Raw genomic sequence first — 24515 nt, forward strand, 5'->3', positions numbered from 1 at the left:
GCTGCCAGTGCATGCTGGGAGTTGGAGTCCCCTTTCTAAAGGCTGCGGGTGGCGGTGATATCAGCGGCGTCGCCGGGAGCCACCAGCACGTGGCGGGAAGGGGCGGCGCGCGCTAGCTGTCGGCTCCCGGGAGCGGCAGGAGCTGCCCGCTTTCGCGCCTCCAGTCGTGTTGCCCTCCCGACATGCCCGAGGAGGCGGGCTTCCCGCCGGGCAAGAGATTCCGGCCGGGCGCCGGGCCTTTGAGGCGCGGCGGGTCCTGCCCTCACGGGCGGCGAATGGTGATGCTGCTGACCGCGGGCGGCGGCGGCGGCGGCGGAGGTGGCCGGAGGCAGCAGCCACCCCTGGCCCAGCCCTCGGTCAGCCCCTACCGTGAGGCCGTGGAGCTGCAGCGCCGGAGTCTGCCCATCTTCCAGGCGCGGGGGCAGCTGTTGGCCCAGCTCCGAAACCTCGAGAGCGCCGTCCTCCTCGGTGAGTGACCGCGCCGGCGCGTCCTTCCTCTCTCCCCGTTCGAGCTCCACGAGAACAGCTTTTCTTAGGTGTTTCTCCCCGTCTTTCACTCGTTTCTACAACAAACCTGACTGCCTTTTCTGTTCGGGGCCAGGAGAGGGGCCTCGGAGGAGTCAGACAAGCCCGTTCTGGAGGTGCTCACAGCCGGTGCGAGTGACTCGCGCCTTCGGCAAAGACTCGCCTTCTGTGCGGAAGGGTAGAGGGACGCAGCGGGAACTTTGGGAGCTTGGAAGAGTGGATCTGAGCCAGTCGGGGAGGGAGGCGTTGTACGCAGAGGAGAGAGCCTGCAGCATAAGAGACAAAGTGGAGGCGAGAGACGGTCCGGTCTGACGGAAGTAGCAGTTTCTGGTGCACGAATTAAGAAGCAGAGTTGAGGGCCGGGGACCAGTTACAAGGGGCTTTGATCCCCAACGTTTAAGTAAGAGGAGCTCCTGAAGGACCGAGAGGATGAGCCTCCAAAGAGGTGAAGGAGATCCAGGAGAGCTGATAACCTAAGGAACAGAGTTGTAAGAGGAAGGGAGTGAACAGATGCAACAATGAAAATGGGGACCCAAAAAGTGCCCACTGGATTGGATGCGAGGTATCAATTGGGGATCGAGTTGAGCGCTGTTTCGGCAGAGCTCTGGGAGCTGATTTGTCACTGGGCCGAGGAGTAGGTAGGAGGTGAGGGCATGAAGGCAGTGGGAGCAGGCTTCTGTTTTGACAAAAAGGAGGGGGACCTAGAGGAACTTCCAGATATTCATAGGTTCAGGGGAAGAACTCAGTAGAGAAGGAGGTTGAAGATGCAAAGCGGGCACTAATAGAGCAGAGACAGAGGGCATGGGGAACGGGGGCCCTTGGCAACAAGGGCTAGATGCAGAGCGGGCCTGGATATCCAAGAGGAGGATGGATATCCAAGAGGCTGGGGGGGCTGGAGAAAGGAGGTAAGAATGGGGGTGACTGCAGAAAAGCTTGCAGGGGGAAGTGGCGGGAGATCACCTTTGAGGACTTCACTTTCCTATGAAGTAGGCACGGGAGCTCTGATGAGGATGGGCGTTACAGGGTCCTTGGGGAGGACGGGGACAAAAGAAGGGCTGCAGAAACAAGAACAAGGATCAGCGGTGGTGCTGGTGCTCAGGTGCATTTAGCCCCACGGCAAACTCAGGTCAGTGTCAGCACAGTTGGGTTAGTTTACTATAGCAACGCTCAGTTTCTTGGTGTAGGAGCAAAAAAGATGGACAGGGAGACATTGATCCCGGTTTGGGTTTTGCCTGATGAACTCAGCAGGAGGAGCGTAGAATAATCAAATTCTTCGTCCGTGATTTGTGTCTGGGTCAGGAAGGATGAGCAGTCAGAGGGGAGAAAATGGAAGAACCACGGGACTGTAGGACTCTGTGAGGTCAGGGAGGGGTACTGGTAGCTGTGGGGGGAGGGATGCACAGGTTTACAGTTCTTTGTTGTGACTGGGCACTGGGAAGGGAACACAGGAGGGTAGAAAATAAGGTTGGGTGCTTACTGTATGCAGATGCTGAAGTACATGGAAGAGACGGACAGGCCATCTCTGCCCCCCAGGGGCCTCTGATATTGGAGGGGGACAGAAACGTTTAAATGCTTTCACACAGTGTAGGGTGATCAGTGATGGACGAGATGAACAAGGCTCTAAGGAACACAGAGGAGGCGGCGCAGCCCCTGGGGGGAGAGTTTGAGGTCTAACGCATGTACAGTTTGTCACGCAGGCAGCGTGGGGGCAGATATTTCATAATAGTGTGGGCAAAGTCAGAGGGTTTGAAAGGAGGCGGCTGGCTGGGGAATGGTGAGGAGTTAGCTGTGGCTGCAGTGTAGGAGCAGATGTCTCTCTTCATGGCAGTGCATTTACATCTCGTTTATCCCTTTGAAAAGTAGGACATTTTTATATAACGTTTGTATTCCATTGTATGTTCTTACTATACTGGTTACTGTTGCTGACCACTTACGTTGTTTCTAATTTTTGGGTGTCATGAGCAAAGTTGACTAAAACTCTTTTGAAGCTGTATTTTTATACACATCTTTATTTCCTTAGAATCAGTTCCTGCAAGTGGAATTGTGGGTCAGAGAGTACAACATTTTAAAGATTTTCCTAGTATAATGTGGCCCTCCAAGAAACAATCCCAATTAACACTCTGCTGGCAGTACATGTGGGTACACATTTTCCCGTGGCTTTATCAGCTTAGAGTATTTTCTTATCTTTTCCTTCTGACTTTGATCTGTTTTGTGAAGTATGTTTCAGTTTGCATTTTTAATTTTGATGTGGACCATTTTTTTTTTTTTAGGCTGCATTGGGTCTTCTTTGAGGTGCTTGGGCTTCTCATTGCGGTGGCTTCTCTTGTTGCGGAGCACGGGCTGTAGGCGCGGGGGTGTCAGTAGTTGTGGCGTGCAGGCTCAGTAGTTGTGGCTCGTGGGCTCTGGGGCACGTCAATTTGCATTTAAATGAGACTTTTTTCTTTCCTAGGGGAAACCGGCTCTGGGAAGACAACGCAGATCCCTCAGTACCTGTATGAAGGGGGGATTGGCCGCCAGGCCATCATTGCCGTGACCCAGCCTCGTCGAGTGGCTGCTATCTCTCTGGCTACCAGAGTCTCAGACGAGAAGAGAACCGAACTCGGGAAGCTGGTACCTAACTTCCTTCTTTACTGACAGTTCTTGGTCCCCTAACCCCCACTCCCGGCCCCCTGACTTATTTTTCTGAACAAGACTACTTATACATCTCAAGCTTCTTTCTTGCCACAATTGTTTCAGCCTCTCTCAGAGTTCTTTACCAGTTCCTAAGAGATCAGAGGGTCTGTCAGTCTCACTTGCTTTGCTTTCAAAATCTGTTGGCAACTTGGATAAATTAGCTGTTTTTTTCCTGAGCACTTTTTTTTTTTTTTTTTTTGCGGTACGCGGGCCTCTCACTGTTGTGGCCTCTCCCGTTGCGGAGCACAGCCTCTGGACACGCAGGCTCAACGGCCATGGCTCACGGGTCCAGCCGCTCCGCGGCATGTGGGGTCTTCCCGGACCGGGGCACGAACCCGTGTCCCCTGCATCGGCAGGTGGACTCTCAACCACTGCGCCACCAGGGAAGCCCTTCCTGAGCACTTTCAAGGCTTCGGTAACATCTGCTAAGTCTTTTATCTACATTTCTTTCTACAAACTTGTAAGCATTTTTCTAGTATATAGGTGGGTATTGAGAATGAGTCCAGAACTGTATATAAGCCAGATTTATTCGTGTTTGTGTGGGTGTCTACCCATTTGACTTAAAAACGTCTTGGACATCTTTTCATGTGTGTACATAGCTTCACTTGAAACTATGAAGTTGCTGGGAGGAGGAGGCTAGTTTTAAATTCTTTGTAGTGTTTATCATCATTGCAGTTGAAGGCGTGTGTCCATTGCCTTGGGAGCAGGGCAGGGTCGGAGTTGGTCCTGTTCGCTGCGATAGCACCAGTGCCTGGCACCGTGCTGGATACACTGGGTGCTGAACACACGTTTGCTGAGTGAATGAGTGATCTCTCCACACAGGTTGGCTACACGGTGCGCTTCGACGATGTCACCTCAGAGGACACCAAGATCAAGTTCCTGACGGATGGCATGCTTCTGCGCGAGGCCATTTCAGACTCCCTGCTTCGGAAGTACAGCTGCGTCATTTTGGATGAAGCCCATGAACGGACTATCCACACGGATGTGCTCTTTGGGGTGGTGAAAGCTGCCCAGAAGAGGCGAAAGGAGCTGGGGAAGCTGCCTCTCAAAGTAGGTGCAGCCTGTGCTGCTGAGGGACCCAGGGCAGTGGGCATGGGGGGGCGCGGGCCTCCTCGGCAGCCTTCAGGGCTCAGCAGGGGCACAAAAAGGCTGGTCCAAGCTTGTCCCCATCCTCCGCCCCTGTCTCGCACACAGGTGATTGTGATGTCGGCCACGATGGACGTGGACCTGTTCTCCCAGTATTTCAGCGGAGCCCCCGTCCTCTACCTGGAGGGCCGGCAGCACCCGATCCAGATTTTCTACACCAAGCAGCCCCAGCACGATTACCTGCACGCGGCCCTGGTCTCTGTCTTCCAGATCCACCAGGTAGGCACCGGGGTGCAGATTCCTGGGAAGGCCTGTTTGACCTCGAGCATTCAGCCTTGAACAGAAAAGCTGCTGAACGAAACCATTTTGTGAGCTGTGTCCTGAAGTTGAATATGGAGTTCGTTTGCCATGTCCATATTTTTATCCTTTTTCTCAGTGTCTTTTTTTTTTTTTCTCTAAAAAAAATAATTCAACCCTGACCAGCATCTTTCCTCAGCTGAGCCAGAAAACGTCCATATGTTAAAGCAGTGGCTTGCAAGCATATTTTGATTGGAACCCCCAATAAGACACACATTTTATATTGCAACCCAGGACACAATGTGTAGAACTGAAGTGAGTCTTAGGAAACACAGTCTCCTTTTACTACATGTGATGTCCTCTGGTATTTGCTGTCTCATTGAAAAAAAAAAAAAAAGTTGGTGTATTAACCAATAATGGGTTGCAATTTAGAGTTTTCTTAAAAAAAACAAAAAACTGTACAGAGAAACATTTCAAATATTTTTTTCATTTTATTAAACGTTTACTTAAAAATTCGAGTGATTAAATCTCATTTTTTGGTTTAATTTGTATAATATCGACTGTTTTTACCTTTCCATTAAGTTTCTGAAAAAATCTAGAAGCCAACTTTTGAAAGCTAATTTTTATTTTAAGCTCAGTGATGGGTGTATAGTTTAAAGTTTAAAAAGTCAAGTACTTAGTTCTAAAAAGCTCATAAAAAAAAACAGGAACTGCTTTCACTTTCCCAGCCCAGATCCTGCTCTTGAAGGTACACCTTCAATTTCTTAACTGTTTCCCTTGGATGTTACTTTCCTGTTTCTGAAACATCCTCTCAAATGATCATATCAGGGGCTTCCTTGGTGGCGCAGTGGTTGAGAGTCCGCCTGCCAATGCAGGGGACGTGGGTTCGTGCTCCGGTCTGGGAAGATCCCACGTGCCGCGGAGCGGCTGGGCCCGTGAGCCATGGCCGCTGAGCCTGCGCGTCCAGAGCCTGTGCTCCACAACGGGAGAGGCCACAACAGTGAGAGGCCCGCATACTGCAAAAAAAAAAAAAAAAAAAGATCATATCAGGATGTCTTTTTTTTTTTAATTAATTTATTTATTTTTGGCTGCGTTGGGTCTTTGTTGTTGCACGCGGGCTTTCTCTAGTTGCGGCGAGCGGGGGCTACTCTTCATTGCAGTGCGCGGGCTTACTGCGGTGGCTTCTCTTGTTGCGGAGCGCGGGCTCTAGGCGCACGGGCTTCAGTAGTTGTGGCTCGTGGGCTCCAGAGCGCAGGCTCAGTAGTTGTGGTGCACGGGCTTAGTTGCTCCGTGGCATGTGGGATCTTCCCAGACCAGGGCTCGAACCCATGTTCCCTGCATTGGCAGGCGTATTCTTAACCACTGCGCCACCAGGGAAGCCCCAGGACGTCTTTTTAAATCAAATATCAGTCTTTACAATATTACGACCCTACGTTGTGCACCATCGCAGTGCCTTGTTCCTTGTTCCACACAGTCGTACAAGATTTCTATGTACGTACAGCCAATTTTTCCCCAAGGGTTCTAACATCTATCACATGCCAATCATGAATATCTTTTATGTGTTGAAACACAATCCACTTTTTCCCGGGTCCTTTATTTATGCTGCTTTTCTGCTCCAAACAGGTTGCTCTCCTAGGTCTCCGCACAGCTGTCCTCTTGGCTCTTCCCTCTGCCACCCTCCTGTGTTGAATCCCACGACAGCACCCCGTGTCTGCCCAGCCTCCTGGCCGCATCGGGTGGAGGAGGGGACTGGGGGGTTCAACCACACTGTACTCAGACTTCCAGCGGACACTTGGGTCCTCATGCCGGCACAAGCCCCCGAGGCTCGCTCTGAGCCCGAGCCTTTGTGGCTTCTCCAGGGAAGTGGACGCACCACTTTCCTACCACCCCGTCTGTACGCTCCCCCGTCAGGACTCCCTCTGCCCGGCCAAGTCACTCACTTCCCGCCCCGTCTCTTCATCTTTCAAAAATGGGTTGAAACCCTGTCTTCCTGGGCTTACACCCTCACCGTCATTTTGATAGTATTTGGAGAAGGTCAGGGTGCCTTGTTTAGCTGCTAAAAGCAAACTTGAGATGAGGATTTTTCATGAATAGTGCCTGCAGTGCCCTCAGGTTACATGGTAGCTTTGATGAGCCCTCCCCTTGATGAAGCTTTGACTGTTGTAGATTTTATTCTGGGAATTCCCTGGCAGTTAGGACTCAGTGCTTTTTACTACTGGGGCCCGGGTTCAATCCCTGGTCAGGGAACTAAGATCCTACAAGCCACGCCACCAAAAAAAAAAAAAAAAAGATTTTATCCTTTCTGTGTGTGCGCACCTCTGAACATTTGTCCTATTAATACCGGGCTAAAAAACTACATGCACACATATAAATACATAGATAACAGATATATGTATTCATGCATAGACATATATATATATATAGACACATATACATGCACAACATATAGATAATTATTAAATATTTTTCAGTTATTTTGCCAAACAAGTACTCTACAAATTAATGTATCTGAACAGACGTCAAAGAACGATTGGATCAGTGGGTGTGCAATTAACACTTACATGTTCTTCTCTTTGTGAGGTGAAGGATCCAGTTAAGCCTGGGCTCTCAATCCCTTGTCCACGTTCAGCGTGCTTTGGGGGTTTATGAAAGTACACTTGATGGCCTCATTCAGTTAGGGCTCCTCTTCCAGCATGAGTGCTTCCGGCCATTTCCGTGGATCAGGATTTCCCCAAGTTGTCTCTTTTGTCAGCTCCATCTTTCAAGATGATTATGAAAGGAAGGCAGCTTCATGCAGATTTTATTTGCTTGCCTGATTGTGCTTTTCATGGCATTGTTCTCGCTGCAAAAGCAATCTGGCCATCTTTCTTCAAAATCTCCTTAATTCGTTTTTAAACATAGCTGGCTAACTCGAGTACGTTGCAGCCGTGCGTTCTCGGTGTGGGTTTTCTCCCAGGGGAGACACCAATGTTTAGGCTCATTTATGTCTCCAGAGTTAAGAAAAATAACTGGGAAAGTTCATCCGTGACCATTGTTCTGTGCAACCTGTGCTCCTGTCAAGGCCTAGTAATCCCACTCTGCCTTTTCTGTAGGAAGCCCCCTCCTCTCAGGACATCCTGGTGTTCCTCACTGGGCAGGAGGAGATCGAAGCCATGAGCAAGACCTGCCGGGACATTGCCAAACACCTCCCCGACGGCTGCCCCTCCATGCTGGTCCTTCCTCTCTATGCCTCCCTGCCCTACGCCCAGCAGCTGCGCGTCTTCCAGGGGGCCCCGAAGGTGAGTGCACCCCTTCTTCTGCCCAGCCCCATCCCTGGGTACCCAGACGGATGCACCAGTGGGGCCTGTGCTCCTGTCAGCAGGCTCCAGATAAGGTGTGTGGGACGGGATGTGCAGGGACCACACACATGAACTGGAAAGACGCAGGAGGGTAATGCGGGGCTGCAGACACAGCCCTCCCATGGTCAGAACAGGGAGACAGCTGTCCGGGGCTGAGGGAGAGGCAAAGGCAGAGGCCAGGGGCTCAGTGAGTGACTCTTCCAAGGTCCCCCGTAACAGAGCCTGTGTCCACAGTACGTCCCTCGGGTGCCCATGCTGTGCCAGGCACTGGGCCAGCACTTGACACATACTGTCTCTCATCCTCTCGAGAACCGCAAGGTGGGCCACCATCCCAGTTCCGAGGCCCCAAGGGGTGAAGTGACGGTTGCGCAAGGGGCACAGGAGGTAGCTGGCAGGGCCAGGACTCCAGCCCACATCTACCTGCTTCTGAATCTTGTGCCTCTCCCACCACATCTCATTGCCTCAAAATAAACTTTTAAGGCTGAAGCATTCCCCACACCCTACCCCGCCCCGCCCCACCCCGCCCCGCCCAATTTAGTGACCAGCCATCAATATTAATGACTGTCATAATAAAAAAGTCATCTCTTCTTGCTCATGAGTGAGTTGTGACAATTCACGGTGAGGAATGTGTTTTAAAACTTCTGAATCATATGTGTGTCATATGGCTCTTTGGTTTTCTTCCTCCTTTTAGGGCTGTCGCAAAGTGATCATTTCAACCAACATCGCTGAAACCTCCATAACCATTACAGGAATAAAATATGTAGTTGACACGGGCATGGTTAAAGCAAAGAAGTATAACCCCGGTGAGAATTTGTAGCTCCTGATGTCTCTTCTCTGTGTAGTGAGCAGCCTGTGTCCCAGTTTCCCCCAGATGATTGTCTCATGTCCGTAACTACCTGAGATTCGGGCGGCAGCACCACAGTCCAGCAGTCAGGGCCAGAAAGGCACGTGAGGCAGGAAAGAAGAGCCCAGAAGTGGCACACCTGGGGACAGATGGTCAGGGACCTGGGCAGAGGGCATGCAACCCCGTCAGAAGGTAGGCGAGGATGCTGGCTCTCAGGCCAGGGACAGCCTGATACCACATCAGAGGCTTCCTCGGAAATGACATCTGAGCTAGGCTGGTTTGACCTCCAGTCTCCCAGGAAGGAAGCAGACCCCCCCAGGCTGGGGCGAGGCACTAGCTGTTTCCTGAGTGTGTGCAGTGGGCAGCTTGCTTGAAGTCATTTTTATTCAGGTCTGTTTTCTACCTTGCTTTACTCCACAGAGGATTTGAGGCAGCTGAAATTATGGCTCCCGAACGTTTAATTGAAATGCACTGCTAAGCCTTCAAGGGTGCTGTCATTCATGTGTGTCTCTGGGGACCACGTATGTGAAAGGGCTTGGTTCTCTAGTGCCTGGCACAAAATACACCTTTATAAGAAAATCGGTCTCATTCACTCCTAGGCGTAACAGCATTACATTGTCTCTCTTTTATAATAGGGCAGGAGGGAGGATGCAACACACAGGGGACTGGAGGCATTTCATTTTGGGGTCATCGTTTGATGTGGGACCAACCATCCTGGTTTGCTGGAAACTGTCTCAGTTTTAGCACCGAGAGTCCCAAGTCCTGGGAGACCCCCTCAGTCCTGGGCAAACGGGGTTGTGGTCACCTGTGATCGAAGCCAAGGCCTCTGAGATCTACTCTCCTGGGTCCCTGCCCCAAGCACGAGGTCCTTCTGATGTTTTAGTCACAGGTGTTCACAGCAAAGGCCTTGCTTCACCACAGACCAGTCTGGTTTCGTGCTTTCTGACGCAGGCTGGAGCTCTTCTGGACTCGTGTGTCACAGAGAGGGTCCCCGTGTGTCACAGAGAGGGTCCCCGGCGGTCTGAGCAGTGCCTCTCATTGCCCACGCTGCAGAGTTTGTTCATGTGACGAGCAAAGCACTAACACGGGCCATTCTCCCACCAGACAGTGGCCTGGAGGTGTTAGCTGTGCAGCGGGTGTCAAAGACTCAGGCCTGGCAACGCACAGGACGGGCTGGCAGAGAGGACAGTGGTATCTGTTACCGGCTCTACACGGAGGATGAGTTTGAGAAGTTTGAGAAGATGACAGTGCCAGAGATCCAAAGGCAGGCCCAAGGGGCTCCCACACCTGCCCTTTGTCCTGAGGCTTCTGTCCCTGTGGCCCGTATCCTCCAACTGACTCTCCTTGGTGGGCGGCTCTTGCCTCGCCGGCTGGGGGGTCAGGAACACCTGCGTGAACCACCTGCGTCTCTCACACTTGCAGGTGTAACCTGGCGAGCGTGATGCTGCAGCTCCTCGCAATGAAAGTCCCAAACGTGCTCACCTTTGACTTCATGTCCAAACCATCTCCAGGTAGGTGGGGTCTTTGGGAAGGTGTACAAAATGGACAAAAACAACCAGTGGACTCCAAAAAAAACCAACCAGGTCTTCCAGCAGTCTCCTTTTGTTTAGTATAATTTGGTGGATAACAACCTTAACTCTCAGAGAAGAAACTCAAATCATTAAAGGAAAGATGCGGTGCCGTCAGCACCATCGCGGTGCACAATCGGCGGCTTCATGTAGGCATCACGGGCGGGTTCCGAGACCACAGGAACCAGTGAAGGTGGTCGAGGGGGTCCACAGGATACTGCAAACCTAACAAAATCGTACTTTTGCCAGCAAAAGCACTGAAAAGATTAAGTTTCTTTGCTCTTGACCGGAATTTGATGGGCCCCTGCCCTTCACTGATAATCTCTCCATGTTGGAAAAAAAAATAATGGGGAGTTTTAATGATGGTAGCTTAGTACTTGGCATCTCTTCAACATATACCATTTTCTTTTTTTTCCTCTCTCTCCTTTTTTTTAAGTAAAGAAGCGCAACTGGTTAAAAAAGTAAACAGTCGATGGGTATACAGGGCCCCTCTGATGTCAGTTTCCCTCCTCTACAGCAACCGCTGTGAACATTTCCCAGTGTCTTCTAGAGAAAATCTTTGCAAGTACATATAGTCTTTTATTTATTTATCATATGAATTTTATTTCATCAGTCCTTGGGCACGTATATTCCATCCTCCTCCCAGACTGGGGTGCCTGCAGAAAGGGTTGTGATTGGGTGTCTCCAGCCCCAGGTGCAACAGCACTTATGGGCCATTCACGCAGCTTTCCAGCACTTCTTCCAGAAACAGGCCAAGAGCAAAGGCACCAGCCTTCAAGACTGAGATCAAGTTTGCTTTTTTTTTTTTTTTGGCTGTACAGCTTGCGGAATCTTATTTCCCTGACTGGGGATCGAACCCTGGCCCTCCGCAGTGAGAGCATGTAGTCCTAACCACTGGACCGCCAGGGAATTCCATATAGTCTCTTTTTAAAACACAAATAGCAACACACATTGTGCACTGTTCTACACTTTTTTTTTCTTTTTCTTGCTAAATCTCTACATACAAACGAGGCACATTTCTGTCAGGTGGAAATACCGAAGCCACACCTGTGCATCCGTTACCAGGGCTACAAAGCCTCCGGAGGCTGCCACACTCCCCACCTCAAGTTAACCACCTCCCAGGTTTTGTCCGTGAATCCCTCGCTTTTCTTGAATATTTTATTCCATGCACATGCATTGTTTCGGTTGGCATGTTTATGCCTCAATTTCCCAGTGACCTTCCCTTTTCGTTCATCATGTTTTATAAGGTTTATGTCTGATGCATTTTCATTACTAAATATTGTTCTAGTCTATGAATAAACCAAAATGCATTTATCCTTCTACCGATAGACATTGGCACATTGCTTTTTCTTTTTTTTTTTTTTGTCCCACCACCACTATCCCCTGCCACTTTCCCCCCTTGGTGTCCATGTGTTTGTCCTCTACATCTGTGTCTCTATTTCTGCCCTGCAAACCTGTTCATCTGTACCATTTTTCTACATTCCACATATATGCGTTAATATACGATATTTGTTTTTCTCTTTCTGACTTACTTCTCTCTGTATGACAGTCTCTAGGTCCATCCACGTCTCTGCAAATGACCCAATTTCATTCCTTTTTATGGCTGAGTAATATTCCATTGTATATATGTACCACATCTTCTGTATCCATTCGTCTGGCGTGGGCATTTAAGTTGCTTCCATGTCCTGGCTATTGTAAATAGTACTGCAATGAACATTGGGGTGCATGTGTCTTTTTGAATTATGGTTTTCTCAGGGTATATGCCCAGTAGTGGGATTGCTGGGTCATATGGTAGTTCTATTTTTAGTTTTTTAAGGAACCTGGATTCTGTTCTCCATAGTGTCTGTATCAATTTACATTCCCACCAACAGTACAAGAGGGTTCCCTTTTCTCCACACCCTCTCCAGCATTTGTTGTTTGTAGATTTTCTGATGATGCCCATTCTAACTGGTGTGAGGTGATACCTCATTGTAGTTTTGATTTGCATTTCTCTAATAATTAGCGATGTTGAGCAGCTTTTCATGTGCCTCTTGGCCATCTGTATGTCTTCTTTGGAGAAATGTCTATTTAGTTCTTCTGCCCATTTTTTTATTAGATTGTTTTTTTAATATTGAGCTGCTTGAGCTGTTTATATATTTTAGAGATTAATCCTTTGTCCGTTGTTTCATTTGCAAATAGTTGCTCCCATTCTGAGGGTTGTCTTTTCGTCTTGTTTATAGTTTCCTTTGCTGTACAAAAGCTTTTAAGTGTCCCATTTGTTTATTTTTGGTTTTATTTCCATTACTTTAGGAGGTGGGTCAAAAAAGATCTTTCTGTGATTTATGTCAAAGAGTGTTCTTCCTATGTTTTCCTCTAAGAGTTTTATAATGTCTGGTCTTACATTTAGGTCTTTAATCCATTTTGAGTTTATTTTTGTGTATGGTGTTAGGGAGTGTTCTAATTTCATTCTTTTACATGTAGCTGTCCAGTTTTCCCAGCACACTTATTGAAGAGACTGTCTTCTCCATTGTATATCCTTGCCTCCTTTGTCATAGATTAAGTTGACCATAGGTGTGTGGTACATTGCTTTTTTCACTTAATGTATTTTACAGATCATTTTCTCTCTGTGTAGATATTTATTACATTCTTAGAATTGCATCTTTATTCTTTAATAGGCAATGCATTTTCATGGTTCAGATTTAAAAAGAATAATATAGTAAATAGTGTCCTTCTCACCAGGGGCCTCTGAGGCACCTGGTATTTCCATTGCTGTGTGTGTGCGTCTGGAGATGCAGGTCCCTGTACGATGTCCGAGTGTATCTGGGGGTGAAATTCATAAGTGTAACTTTGCTGGGTTTCAGATTTACACACATATTGCCAAATTGCAGGCCACTATTTAAAGAGAGTTGAGCTGAAGACAATGTTGTGCTTAACAGCTTTGAAAAGCATCTCATGGGGACAGTATGGCTGTGGTCTTTGCTGTGGTTTGACGTAGGCTTCTCAGAAGTGCCCTGAAGTAAGGAACTAGCTCCAGCTTCGTCCTGTTCTGAATGTTCGACTCCTTTTTATGTCTTTCTTTAGATCACGTTCAGGCAGCCATCGCCCAGCTGGAGCTGTTGGGTGCCCTTGAAAACAAGGACGGCCAGCTCACCCTGACTCCAATAGGAAGAAAGATGGCGGCTTTCCCGTTAGAACCCAAATTTGCCAAAGTAAATGATATCCTCTCCTCAGTCCCCTTTCTGTGTGTTACGGGTCAGCCATCCCAAAGGAGACTCCTTAACCCAGTGCTTCTAGATTAATCTTCACTTTTTCTCTTAAATAATTATTAACGCCTACTTATTAACGCCTAACTCTGACTTACGCTCAGTGTGGGATTCAAGCCATATTAAGTCATGAGCCCTACCCACATGGAATCATGCGGGGAAGGCAGCCCTCTGTTTTACAGAAAGTAGAATAACATACGTAGTCATGGTTTTAGAAACACCTGCCCCTTAAGGCTTACAAGGGAAGCTGCAAAAGCAATGTATGGAAATACTTTATTCAGAAGCCAGGAGAAAACTAGGCTTACACAGTTTTTAATTGTGATTTGCAGACCATCCTCCTGTCCCCCAAATTCCACTGCACGGAGGAGATACTGACCATCATCTCCCTGCTGTCAGTGGACAGCGTTCTCTACAACCCCCCCTCCCGGCGGGATGAAGTGCAGGCTGTGCGGAAGAAGTTCATATCCAGCGAGGGCGATCACATCACCCTGCTTAACATCTACCGGGCCTTCAAGAACACAGGCGGAAACAAGGTAGGCCTTGTCTCTTTCCCCTTCTCAAACGATGCCTCCTTTTGGGCCTGTGAATGGCAGATGTCATTTCAGAAATGTCTGCGCGCAGGGAGGTTACCAGGGAAGGCATGATTCCCGTCTTTCCCTCTACTTATGTTTAACTCATACCTAACGTTGGCCAGTTCGTTAAGTATTTGTTGACCCAGTTTCTTAGCTACAAAATGATTTGTTTCCCCACCTGCCCCTAACTTCCTTCATAGCAGATTTTGCTTGTATTTCAGTTCCCTGGACCAAGATGGAAAATGGCTGTATTTTCTTTCACTTATCAGTAAAATAAAATAGAATAAAATCAGTCATTGTAGGGAGTTCCCTGGTGGCCCAGTGGTTAGGATTCCGGGCTCACTGCCATGTGGCCCAGGTTCAATCCTTGGTCAGGGAACTGAGATCCCGCAAGCCGGGTGGCACGGCCCACCAAAAAAATATATATATATATATATCAGTAATTGTGCTATATATAGCATGCATGCTTTATCTGTACTTTAATGCAAAAAAAATAGCCACCACCCAGTTTTGGTAGTTATAAACATTTTGCTGTATTTGCCTCAACTTATTTTTAAGGAAATAAAATGATCTGGACACAACAAGAGCCCTGAGCTGCCCCTTTTGCAGTCCTTCCTCCCTTCTGTAACCCCAGTCAAGTCTGTCTGGGTCCTGGTGGGCAGCAAAGTGCTTTCACTTTGTATGCGCAGGCGTCGTATGCTGTAAATGCTTCTTCATGCTACCTTTTTGCAACTTGTTTCCGTCTCCTCACCTGCAGTGCCCATCCCGTCCTGGTCTCTTGTGCACAAGGGGGAGAGTTGCTCTGGGGTTGATACCCAGGAGTGGACCTGCCGGTCTTCGGGCAGCTGCATCAAGCTTTCCCAGCTGGCATGTGCGTCCACAGAGCTGTCATCACCTCTTTATCCTCCCCGGAGTAGTGCAGAGGAGTTTCGATTTCCACCAGCCTCTCCAGCTCTTAGTTGAAATGACTTTTCATTTTTGCCACGTTGAGGGATATGAAGTACTATCTCAGTTATTTGAAACTGCACTGCCTTGATTCCTCAAGACACCGAGAACCTTTGCTTAAGTTTATTGTCATTTGTAGTTAATCTTCTGTGAGTGGTCCATCCATGTCCTTTTTCTACTGGAGTACTGGTCATTTTCTCACTGATTTGTAGGAGTTTATTTATTTATTTTTTAATATATTCTGGAGGTAATCATTCTTTACTGGGTGTAGTGATGCAGATATCCCAGTCATTAGCTTTTTTCATCGTGACTTACCTATGGAATTTTTTGGTTCTACTTTAGTTTACATTTTTACTGTTTTCCTTTATGGTTCGTGCTTTTTGCTATAAAGATATTTTCCTGTATTTATTTTTGGCAACTGAAGTTTTCCGTCTGAATTAGAACAGTGTTCTAAAAATTATGCTGGGACTTCCCTGGCGGTCCAGCGGTTAAGACTCCGTGCTTCCACTGCAGGGGGCACGGGTTTGATTCCTGCTTGGGGAGCTAAGATCCCGCATAACGTGTGGTGCGGCCCAAAATTTTTTTTTAATTAAAAATAAAAATTGTGCTATGTTATTTTCTTTATAGAAATGAGAGGACTGTGATATCTCTTTTTTCTCCTATTCAGGATTGGTGCAAAGAGAATTTTGTCCACAGCAAGAATATGATGCTGGTAGCTGAAGTCAGATCACAGCTGAGGGATATCTGCCTAAAGGTATTCTTCCTCCTGGTGTTCACTTGGGGGCTATGCTGTCACTTTTTTCTAGGTGAAAAATTTCAGGTTGCTTATTGCAAGTGATTGCAAAAAAACCCTCTCATTGTAGGAAAATTTTTAAATAAGGAAGAAAGTAAAACTTACCCACAGCTCCACCTCTCCCCAGTTTGGTCTGTTTTTTTATAGCCCTGTTTTTATTTTATTTTATTTTTTTATTTATTTATTTTTTGGTGGTACGCGGGCCTCTCACTGCTGTGGCCTCTCCCGTTGTGGAGCACAGGCTCCGGACACGCAGGCTCAGCGGCCATGGCTCACGGGCATGTGGCATGTGGGATCTTCCCGGACCGGGGCACGAACCCGTGTCCCCTGCATCGGCAGGCGGACTCTCAACCACTGCGCCACCAGGGAAGCCCATAGCCCTATTTTTAAATGAATTTTTTACATCATTAGTTACATTGTATGTATAATTTATATTCAGCTTTTATAAACTTTAAAAGTGTTTTCCAATGTTATTAGAATTCTTCTTAAGGTTTGTTTTTTTAGTGGAAATATCTTTGTTATTTTTATTCAGATTACAAAAACCGTGCATAATTGTTACAGATTGATACAGTGCAGAAAATAATGATATATAATGCAGAAAGTGTAAAAGTCTCCTTAATCCTGCCCCTGCAAAGATAAATAATAGTCTGGTGTAGATCCTTCTAGAATTTTTTCCTGTGTATTTACGTTTTTATATATGTGTGGGTATACACATATACATGGATACATATATAAAATTTTCTTTTTTTTCTTTATTTTAATAGATTTTTATTGGCGTATAATTGCTTCACAATACTGTGTTAGTTTCTGTTGTACACCAAAGTGGATCAGTCATATGCATACATATAGCCCCATATCCTCTCCCTCTTGAGCCTTCCTCCCATCCTCTCTATCCCACCCCTCTAGGTCATTGCAAAGCACCAAGGTGATCTCCCTGTGCTATTCTGCTGCTTCCCACTAGCTGTCTGTTTTACATCTGGTAGTGTAAATATGTCGATGCTACTCTAAATCACCCCAGCTTCCCCCTCCCACCCCGTGTCCTCAAGTCCATTCTCTAGGTCTACATCTTTATTCCTGCCCTGCAGCTAGGTTCATCAGTACCATTTTTTTTAGATTCCATATATAAATGTTAGCATACAGTATTTGTTTTTCTCTTTCTGACTTACTTCACTCTGTATGACAGACTCTAGGTCCATCCATCTCACTACAAATAACTCAATTTCATTTCTTTTATAGCTGAGTAATATTCCATTGTATATATCATACCACATCTTCTTATCCATTCAACTGTCGATGGACATTTAGGTTGGTTCTGTGTCCTGGCTATTGTAAATAGTGCAGCAATGAACATTGTGGTACATGTCTCTTTTTGAATTATGGTTTTCTCAGGGTATATGCCCAGTAGTGGGATTGCTGGGTCATATGGTAGTTCTATTTTTAGTTTTTTAAGGAAACTCCGTACTGTTTTCCATAGTGGTTGCATCAATTTACATTCCCACCAACAGTGCAGAAGGGTTCCCTTTTCACCACACCCTCTCCAGCATTTATTGTTTCTAGATTTTTTGATAATGGCCATTCTAACCGGTGTGAGGTGATAACCTCATTGTAGTTTTGATTTGCATTTCTCTAATAATTAGTGATGTTGAGCGTCTTTTCATGTGTCTCTTGGCCACCTGTATGTCCTCCTTGGTGAAATGTCCATTTAGGTCTTCTGCCCTTTTTTTTTTTTAATTTATCTATTTATTTATTTTTGGCTGCATTGAGTCTTCGTTGCTGCGTGCGGGCTTTCTCTAGTTGCTGCGAGCGGGGGCTACTCTTCATTGCGGTGTGCAGGCTTCTCATTGCGGTGGCTTGTCTTTGTTGCAGAGCACAGGCTCTAGGCGCGTGGGCTCAGTAGTTGTGGAATGCAGGCTCTAGAGCTCAGGCTCAGTAGTTGTGGCGCAAGGGCTTAGTTGCTCCACTGCATGTGGGATCTTCCCGGACCAGGGCTCGCACCCATATCCCCTGCATTGGCAGGTGGATTCTTTACCACTGAGCCACCAGGGAAGTCCTTCTGCCCATTTTTTAATTGGATTGTTTGGTTTTTTGATATTGAGCTCCATGAGCTGTTTGTATATTTTGGAGATTAATCCTTTGTTGTTTCATTTGCAAATATTTTCTCCCATTCTGAGGGTTGTCTTTTTGTCTTGTTTATGGTTTCCTTTGCTGTGCAAAAACTTCTATGTTTAATTAAGTCCCATTTGTTTATTTTTGTTTTTATTTCCGTTACTCTAGGAGGTACATCAAAAAAGATCTTGCTGTGATTTATGTCAAAGAGTGTTTTTCCTATCTTTTCCTCTAAGAGTTTTATAGTGTCCGATATTACATTTAGGTCTTTTCCACTTGGAGTTTATTTTTGTGTATGGTGTTAGGGAGTGTTCTAATTTCATTCTTTTACATGTAGCTATCCAGTTTTCCCAGCACCACCTATTGAAGAGGCCATCTTTTCTCCATTTTATGTTCTTGCCTCCTTTGTCTTAAATTAGGTGACCATATGTGCGTGATTTTATCTCTGGGCTTTCTATCCTGTTCCATTGATATATATTTCTGTTTCTGTGCCAGTACCCTACGGTCTTAATTACTGTAGCTTTGTGATATAGTTTGAAGTCAGGGAGCCTGATTCCTCCAGCTCCATTTTTCTTTCTCAAGATTGCTTTGGCTATTCAGGGTCTTTTGTGTTTCCATTCGAATTGTAAAATTTTTTGTTCTAATTCTGTGAAGAATGCCATTGGTAGTTCAATAGGGATTGCATTGAATATGTAGATTGCTTTGGGTAGTATAGTCATTTTCACGATATTTGTTCCTCCAGTCCAAGAACATGGTATATTTCTCCATCTGTTTATGTCATCTTTGATTTCTTTCATCAGTGTTTTATAGTTTTCTGAGTACAAGTCTTTCCCCTCCTTAGGCAGGTTTATTCCTGGGTATTTTATTCTTTTTGTTGCAATGGTAAATGGGATTGTTTCCTTAATTTCTCTCTCTGATTTTTTGTTGTTAGTGTATAGGAATGCCAGAGATTTCAGTGCATTAATTTTGCATCTTGCAACCTTACCAAATTCATTGATTAGTTGTAGTTTTCTGGTAGCATCTTTAGGATTTTCTATGTATAGTATCATGTCATCTGCAAACAATGACAGTTTTACTTCTTCTTTTCCAATTTGTATTCCTTTTATTTCTTTTTCTTCCCTGATTGCCATGGCTAGGGCTTCCAAAACTATGTTGAATAAGATTGGACATCCTTGTCTTGTTGCTGATCTTAGTGGAAATGCTTTCAGTTTTTCACCATTGAGTATGATGCTTGCTGTGGGTTTGTCCTATATATAGCCTTTATTATGTTGAGGTAGGTTCCCTCTATGCCCATTTTCTGGAGAGTTTTTGTCATAAACAGGTGTTGAATTTTGTCAAAAGCTTTTTCTGTGTCTATTGAGATGATCATATGGTTTTTATTCCTTAATTTGTTAACGTGGTGTATCACATTGATTGATTTGCATATAGTGAAGAATCCTATGGGATGAAGCAAAAGCACTTCTAAGAGGGAAGTTTATAGCAATTCAATCTCACCTCAAGAAACAAGAAAAATCTCAAATAAACAATCTAACCCTACACTTAAAACAACTAGAGAAAGGAGAACAAAGAAAACCCAAAGTCAGTAGAAGGAAAGAAATCATTACAATCAGAGGGGAAATAAATGAAATAAAAATGAAGAAAACAGAGCTTCCCTGGTGGCGCAGTGGTTGAGAGTCCGCCTGCCGATGCAGGGGACACGGGTTCGTGCCCCGGTCTGGGAAGATTCCACATACCGCGGAGCGGCTGGGCCCGTGAGCCATGGCTGCTGAGCCTGCGCGTCCAGAGCCTGTGCTCCGCTATGGGAGAGGCCACAACAGTGAGAGGCCCACGTACCGCAAAGAAAAAAAATGAAGAAAACAGTAGCAAAGATCAATAAAACTAAAAGCTGGTTCTTTGAGTAGATAAACAAAATTGATAAACCCTTAGCCAGATTCATCAAGAAAAAAAGGGAGAGGACACAAATCAATAAAATTAGAAATGAATAAGGAGAAATCACAACTGACACCACAGAAATGCAAAGGATTACTATATGCCAATTGAAAGTGTAATTAAAACTCTTCCAACAAACAAAAGTTCAGGACCAGATGGCTTCACAGGTGAATTCTATCGAACATTTAGAGAAGAGCTAACACCAATCCTTCTCAAACTCTTCCAAAAAATTGCAGAGGGAGAAACACTCCCAAATTCATTCTACGAAGCCACCATCACCCTGATACCAAAACCAGAAAAAGATACCACAAAAAAAGAAAATTATAATCCAATATCACTGATGAACATAGATGCAAAAATCCTGAACAAAATACTAACAAACAGAATCCAACAACACATTAAAAGGATCATACACCATGATAAAATTTTCTTTTTAAAACAAAATGTATAACACTTTGTTTTGCAATTTGTTTTTTTCCACTTGGAGTACTTCTTGAATACTTTGTGTCTAGGCTGTCTTGCAGTGCCTGCATACGTCTATCTCGTTCTTTTTAGTGACTTCATAGCATTTCACTGTATTCACTACAGTTTATTTAGCCAAGCCCCTAATGGTGATGATTTAGGTTGTGCTGTAATCATCATCTTCCTACATAAATGTCTGTGCTCTGGTACACATAGAATGAACTTTTAGGTGGGGAGTTTAGATTTTCATAGACATTGCCAAATCATCAACCAACAAGTTTCCTACGAGCTTATGTTCCCTCTTAGAGGACATAATGTTTATATATTCAATGGCTATGACGCGCCACATTTTACCTCAAAGGTGGGCTTGTCTGTGTTCGCGTTCTCCTGTGTTGAGAACTGAGAGAGTGTCTACTTTTTGCTGCTGTGAGCAACTCTGTGGTGACTGTCTTCGTGTGTAAGGCGTCTTTGGAGACAGCCCGCGTCGCGGACCATCCGCACGTCCCTAGGGGACAGTTGTCACCCTTACCCAGGCCTGTGCCTGATGCCAGCGGCCCATTGTTAGCACTAGAGTGACTTCTTCTCATAGTAGCGTGCTGTGTTCTGCATTATACCATTTTCGAACCCTTCTTGTACTTGAACAGCTCTCCTGCCACACCATCCCTTGGCTGCGTGAGTTCCCTCATTTTCTGTTGACAGTAGACGTGGTGCTCCTCCAGCAGCACTGATCTCAGGTGTTGCAGGCAGCCACCCGGGTGCCAGCCTCCACCGTGGGCCCTGCACCCTGGACTGCGCTGGGGGCACGTGGCTCCATCCACCACGGGTGGTGGCACAGTACTCACGTCTGGGGTCTTCTCCATGTCTCGCTTCCTCCCGAACCAGATGTCCATGCCGATCCTGTCGTCGCGAGGGGACACAGAGAGCGTCCGCCGCTGCCTGGCGCACAGCCTCTTCATGAGCACCGCCGAGCTGCAGCCCGACGGGTCCTATGCCACCACGGACACCCACCAGCCCGTGGCCATCCACCCCTCGTCCGTCCTCTTCCACTGCAAGCCGGCCTGCGTCGTATACACGGAGCTGCTCTTCACCAACAAGTGCTACATGCGCGACCTTTGTGTGGTGGACGCCGAGTGGCTGTACGAGGCTGCCCCCGACTTCTTCAGGAGGAAGCTGAGGGCCTCCAGGAACTGAGCCGCCCGGGGCGGGAGCTGGGCCGCAGCTGGCCTCGCCGTGGACTCTCAGGCTGGCACCCAGAGAGCCGCGGTCGTATCGGGCGGATTATGCCCGGCCTCTGGGAGCTTGAAAGCATCTTTGTCTAAACTCCTCAAACTGAACCACACAGACATGCAGCGACCTTGGAGACTTCAAAATGATGCTTTCAGTTCTTGCTGGGCGACTTTGGGTGACTTAGTTAACTTCTGAGCCTCAGTTTCCCTATCTGCCAAGTGGGGGTGATAATAATAATACTTACAGGGTTGGGGTCATGAGGTTTAGAGCAAATGGAAGGAAAGTACCCAGAGCTGTGCCTGCCCACGATAAACACGCCGTGGATCGTGAGCCGTGGAGCTCGGTTGCTGTTACTGCTTTTCTACATGATGTGAAGCAGGTACAACAAACCCCGCTGAGTTCCCAAGAGTGAGGGGGGTCATCTGGAAAGGGGCCCACCAGATCTCACAGAGCTGTTGACCTTGGATCTATTTTAACTTCTATCTGCATACGGACTTTATAACAGAAAACACAAGAGATTAACTTCGGTTTCAGGAGGGAGGTGCTTTGGGGCCGTAAACACTTGAGCCTAAGGTGCGTCTCTGAGCTGAGCTTACGGCATTTCTCCTCTGGCCCTGCGGTGGGCGGAGGTGAGAACACAGGCAGCTTTGGCTCATCCATCACCTCATCTAGTGTTTATGTTCTTTTATCTTATTTATTTCCTATGATCATTTTTTCCTTCTTAGGGACCTGGGGACAGCCTGGCTTTGCCACTCGCCCCTCTCTAGCCCTCATTTTCCATATTTGTCAGAGGGGATTAGAGGGTCTCCACAGTCTCTTCCTGTTTTCATATTTTGAGGAGGGAAAAGACACCAAAAGTCCTTCTTAGCTATTTAATTATCAAAAGCAAATAGTCTTTCCCCAGAGAATGCTATGCCCTAGAAGACGCCAAGATTTAGCCCTTTTATTGTGCTTAATTGGTCAGAACACACATGTGCAGTATTTTGGTTATTCCTTTACTTAATAGAGGCCTAGGATGTTTAGGGTTCAAAAGGTATTGGTAAAAGAAAATACAATTTTTAATAAAATGTTCAAAAGGTATTGGTAAAAGAAAATATTGTATTTTTAATAAAACGTTCATCATGCTGGTAAAAAATGGGGAGTGGGGTAATTTATTATGTTCCTCAGCAAATTATATAGAGGTATTCTCTGGGGCAAGGAAAATTTAGCTTTTAATCATTTATGTCCAGCTCAAGTACCTGAACCGTTTCAGGAAATGTATATTTTTTCTGAGCAGGAATAAGGGGTAAATAGCGTCTATGTTTCTGTACAGAAATATGTTTGTCACTAACATTCTGGTAGAATTTTCATACAGTAGTTTTTTATTGGGCTTTTTAAAAAGTTAACTTTTAACATAGCTGCTCAGGGATTAAATCAGATTGGAAAAGCCGGTCTGACTCTCCATATTACTACAAAGAAATACATGGTTGTTTACATTGAGCTGCAGGGGATAGATAAGTACACTTTAAACTTTCTTAAGGAAGTTAAATGTTTCACAGTGATGTTGCAATCTAACCTTGAGCTACTCTTTTCAATCCTACAATCTCCAGTGGTGTGCCACCTTTTTTCCAACCTGTGAAATCCATATCTAGGTGAATCACTAGCTCCCTTGAGCAGCTTCATGTAAATAGATGCACTCCAAGCAGATCACATGCCTCAGATGTTTGTCTTCTGCTTCTAGTAATCATGGAGTGTGAAACCCCCAGAGCAGCATAGATCTAAGAACTGCCAACACCCAGTTCTTGGTAAAAACCTTTGGTAAAGAGATGCCAGAATGGAGACAGGTTTTTGCTCTGTGGATAAGACGGACTATGTACTGTGATGCATAAATCCATTTAATCCAGCTGTGAAGAAATGCTTAGAACTGTGGCCAGGCATCTAAGATACCATTCCTTGTGCATAGAAGGAAACACTGCACCTGTGGGGAAGCAAGAATTTTATTATATTTTATTTGATCAGAATATTATAACTTGCAGCAAAAAAAAATCTAGTTGGTTCAGGTTTATGTTGTATTTTGAGTCTGTTCTTGTTCAAACAGAGAGAGCTCTAAAGAAGCACTGGCTCTTGTATATAATGCCCAGATTTGCACATGACTATCAAGTCCATTAAAAGTGAATCTTGTACATGTGTGAGGCTTCTTTCTTGGGTCTCCTTTCCCTTATTCACAGAATGCTGTTTAGAATATATTAAGTATATCTTTGCCACTTGATTTGGGAAGACTTACTTTCTTGCTACCTTATATATCGTATGTGTCCTGGTAAGGTAGGAACATTAGTTCTTAACCTACATTTAATGTAAGCTGTGGCTTCTTGCTCCCAGAAAAATAATATCCCATCAGAACCTGGGTGTAAGGTTGGAGGGTTGCAGGAATTAACCAGGGCTCTTGCCTTTAGGAGCTCCGGGTCTGGTGGGGGTGAGGGTCAGCTGCCAGGTAAGCCAGCAGTGCCAGGAGGTTTCTGCTGAGAAAAGAATGAAGCACAGGGACCGGGTCGCACAGGCATGAGTCTGTTTTTCAGGGAAGAGAGGAGGAAGTTCCAGGAAGGCCTCTTATGGGAGGTGATCCCGGAGGCTGGTCTTTGGGAGTTGGTGGTGGCAAGAGTGCATTCCACGAAGTCATAGAAAGCCTGGCCGTGCTTGAGAACAGGAGATGGAAATTTGGAGAGTGTAAGCAGCCACTGGAGAGAACGGATTTTGGCCAATTAAACAGCAAGCCTGGAACGCCAGACTCAAGCCGACTCAGCTAAAGAAGTTCAGGAATCGGATTCCAGGCCTCCCCGGGAGGCCACACCGGAGGCCACCAGCAGAGGGCGCATTCCCGCCCGCTGTGCCTTCGGTCTGCAAAGCGGCGGCGCGGAAGCACTTCCCGGGG

At 46.3% G+C, this 24515-nt stretch overlaps 1 protein-coding gene across 2 annotated transcripts; it reads left to right on the plus strand.

Moving 5' to 3' along the window:
• Positions 1–23745, plus strand: DHX33 (DEAH-box helicase 33). 2 transcript variants are annotated; one of them, XM_059996289.1, is made up of 12 exons: positions 1–468; positions 2975–3135; positions 4021–4248; positions 4393–4563; positions 7674–7859; positions 8611–8722; positions 9868–10027; positions 10186–10274; positions 13392–13519; positions 13903–14106; positions 15758–15844; positions 21263–23745. In XM_059996289.1, the coding sequence occupies exons 1-12, from the start codon at positions 183–185 to the stop codon at positions 21569–21571; spliced, it is 2121 nt and encodes a 706-aa protein (XP_059852272.1). In that variant the 5' UTR covers positions 1–182; the 3' UTR covers positions 21572–23745. The 2 variants fall into 2 exon arrangements, with proteins under 2 accessions (XP_059852272.1, XP_059852273.1); XM_059996290.1 differs by lacking the exons at positions 1–468; positions 2975–3135 and adding an exon at positions 3282–3613.
• The last annotated feature ends 770 nt before the right edge of the window (positions 23746–24515 follow it).

The sequence above is a fragment of the Delphinus delphis genome, chromosome 19 (assembly GCF_949987515.2).
Source record: "Delphinus delphis chromosome 19, mDelDel1.2, whole genome shotgun sequence".
In the NCBI taxonomy this organism is placed as follows: Eukaryota; Metazoa; Chordata; class Mammalia; order Artiodactyla; family Delphinidae; genus Delphinus; species Delphinus delphis.

What these genes read in the sequence shown, in the direction of transcription:
- DHX33 (XM_059996289.1), top strand. Translation starts at nt 183, where the DNA reads ATGCCCGAGGAGGCGGGCTTCCCGCCGGGCAAGAGATTCCGGCCGGGC. An exon ending in CGAGAGCGCCGTCCTCCTCG is followed by an intron (nt 469 to 2,974) that starts GTGAGTGACCGC and finishes TTTCTTTCCTAG; the next exon opens with GGGAAACCGGCTCTGGGAAG. An exon ending in AGAACACAGGCGGAAACAAG is followed by an intron (nt 14,107 to 15,757) that starts GTAGGCCTTGTC and finishes TCTCCTATTCAG; the next exon opens with GATTGGTGCAAAGAGAATTT.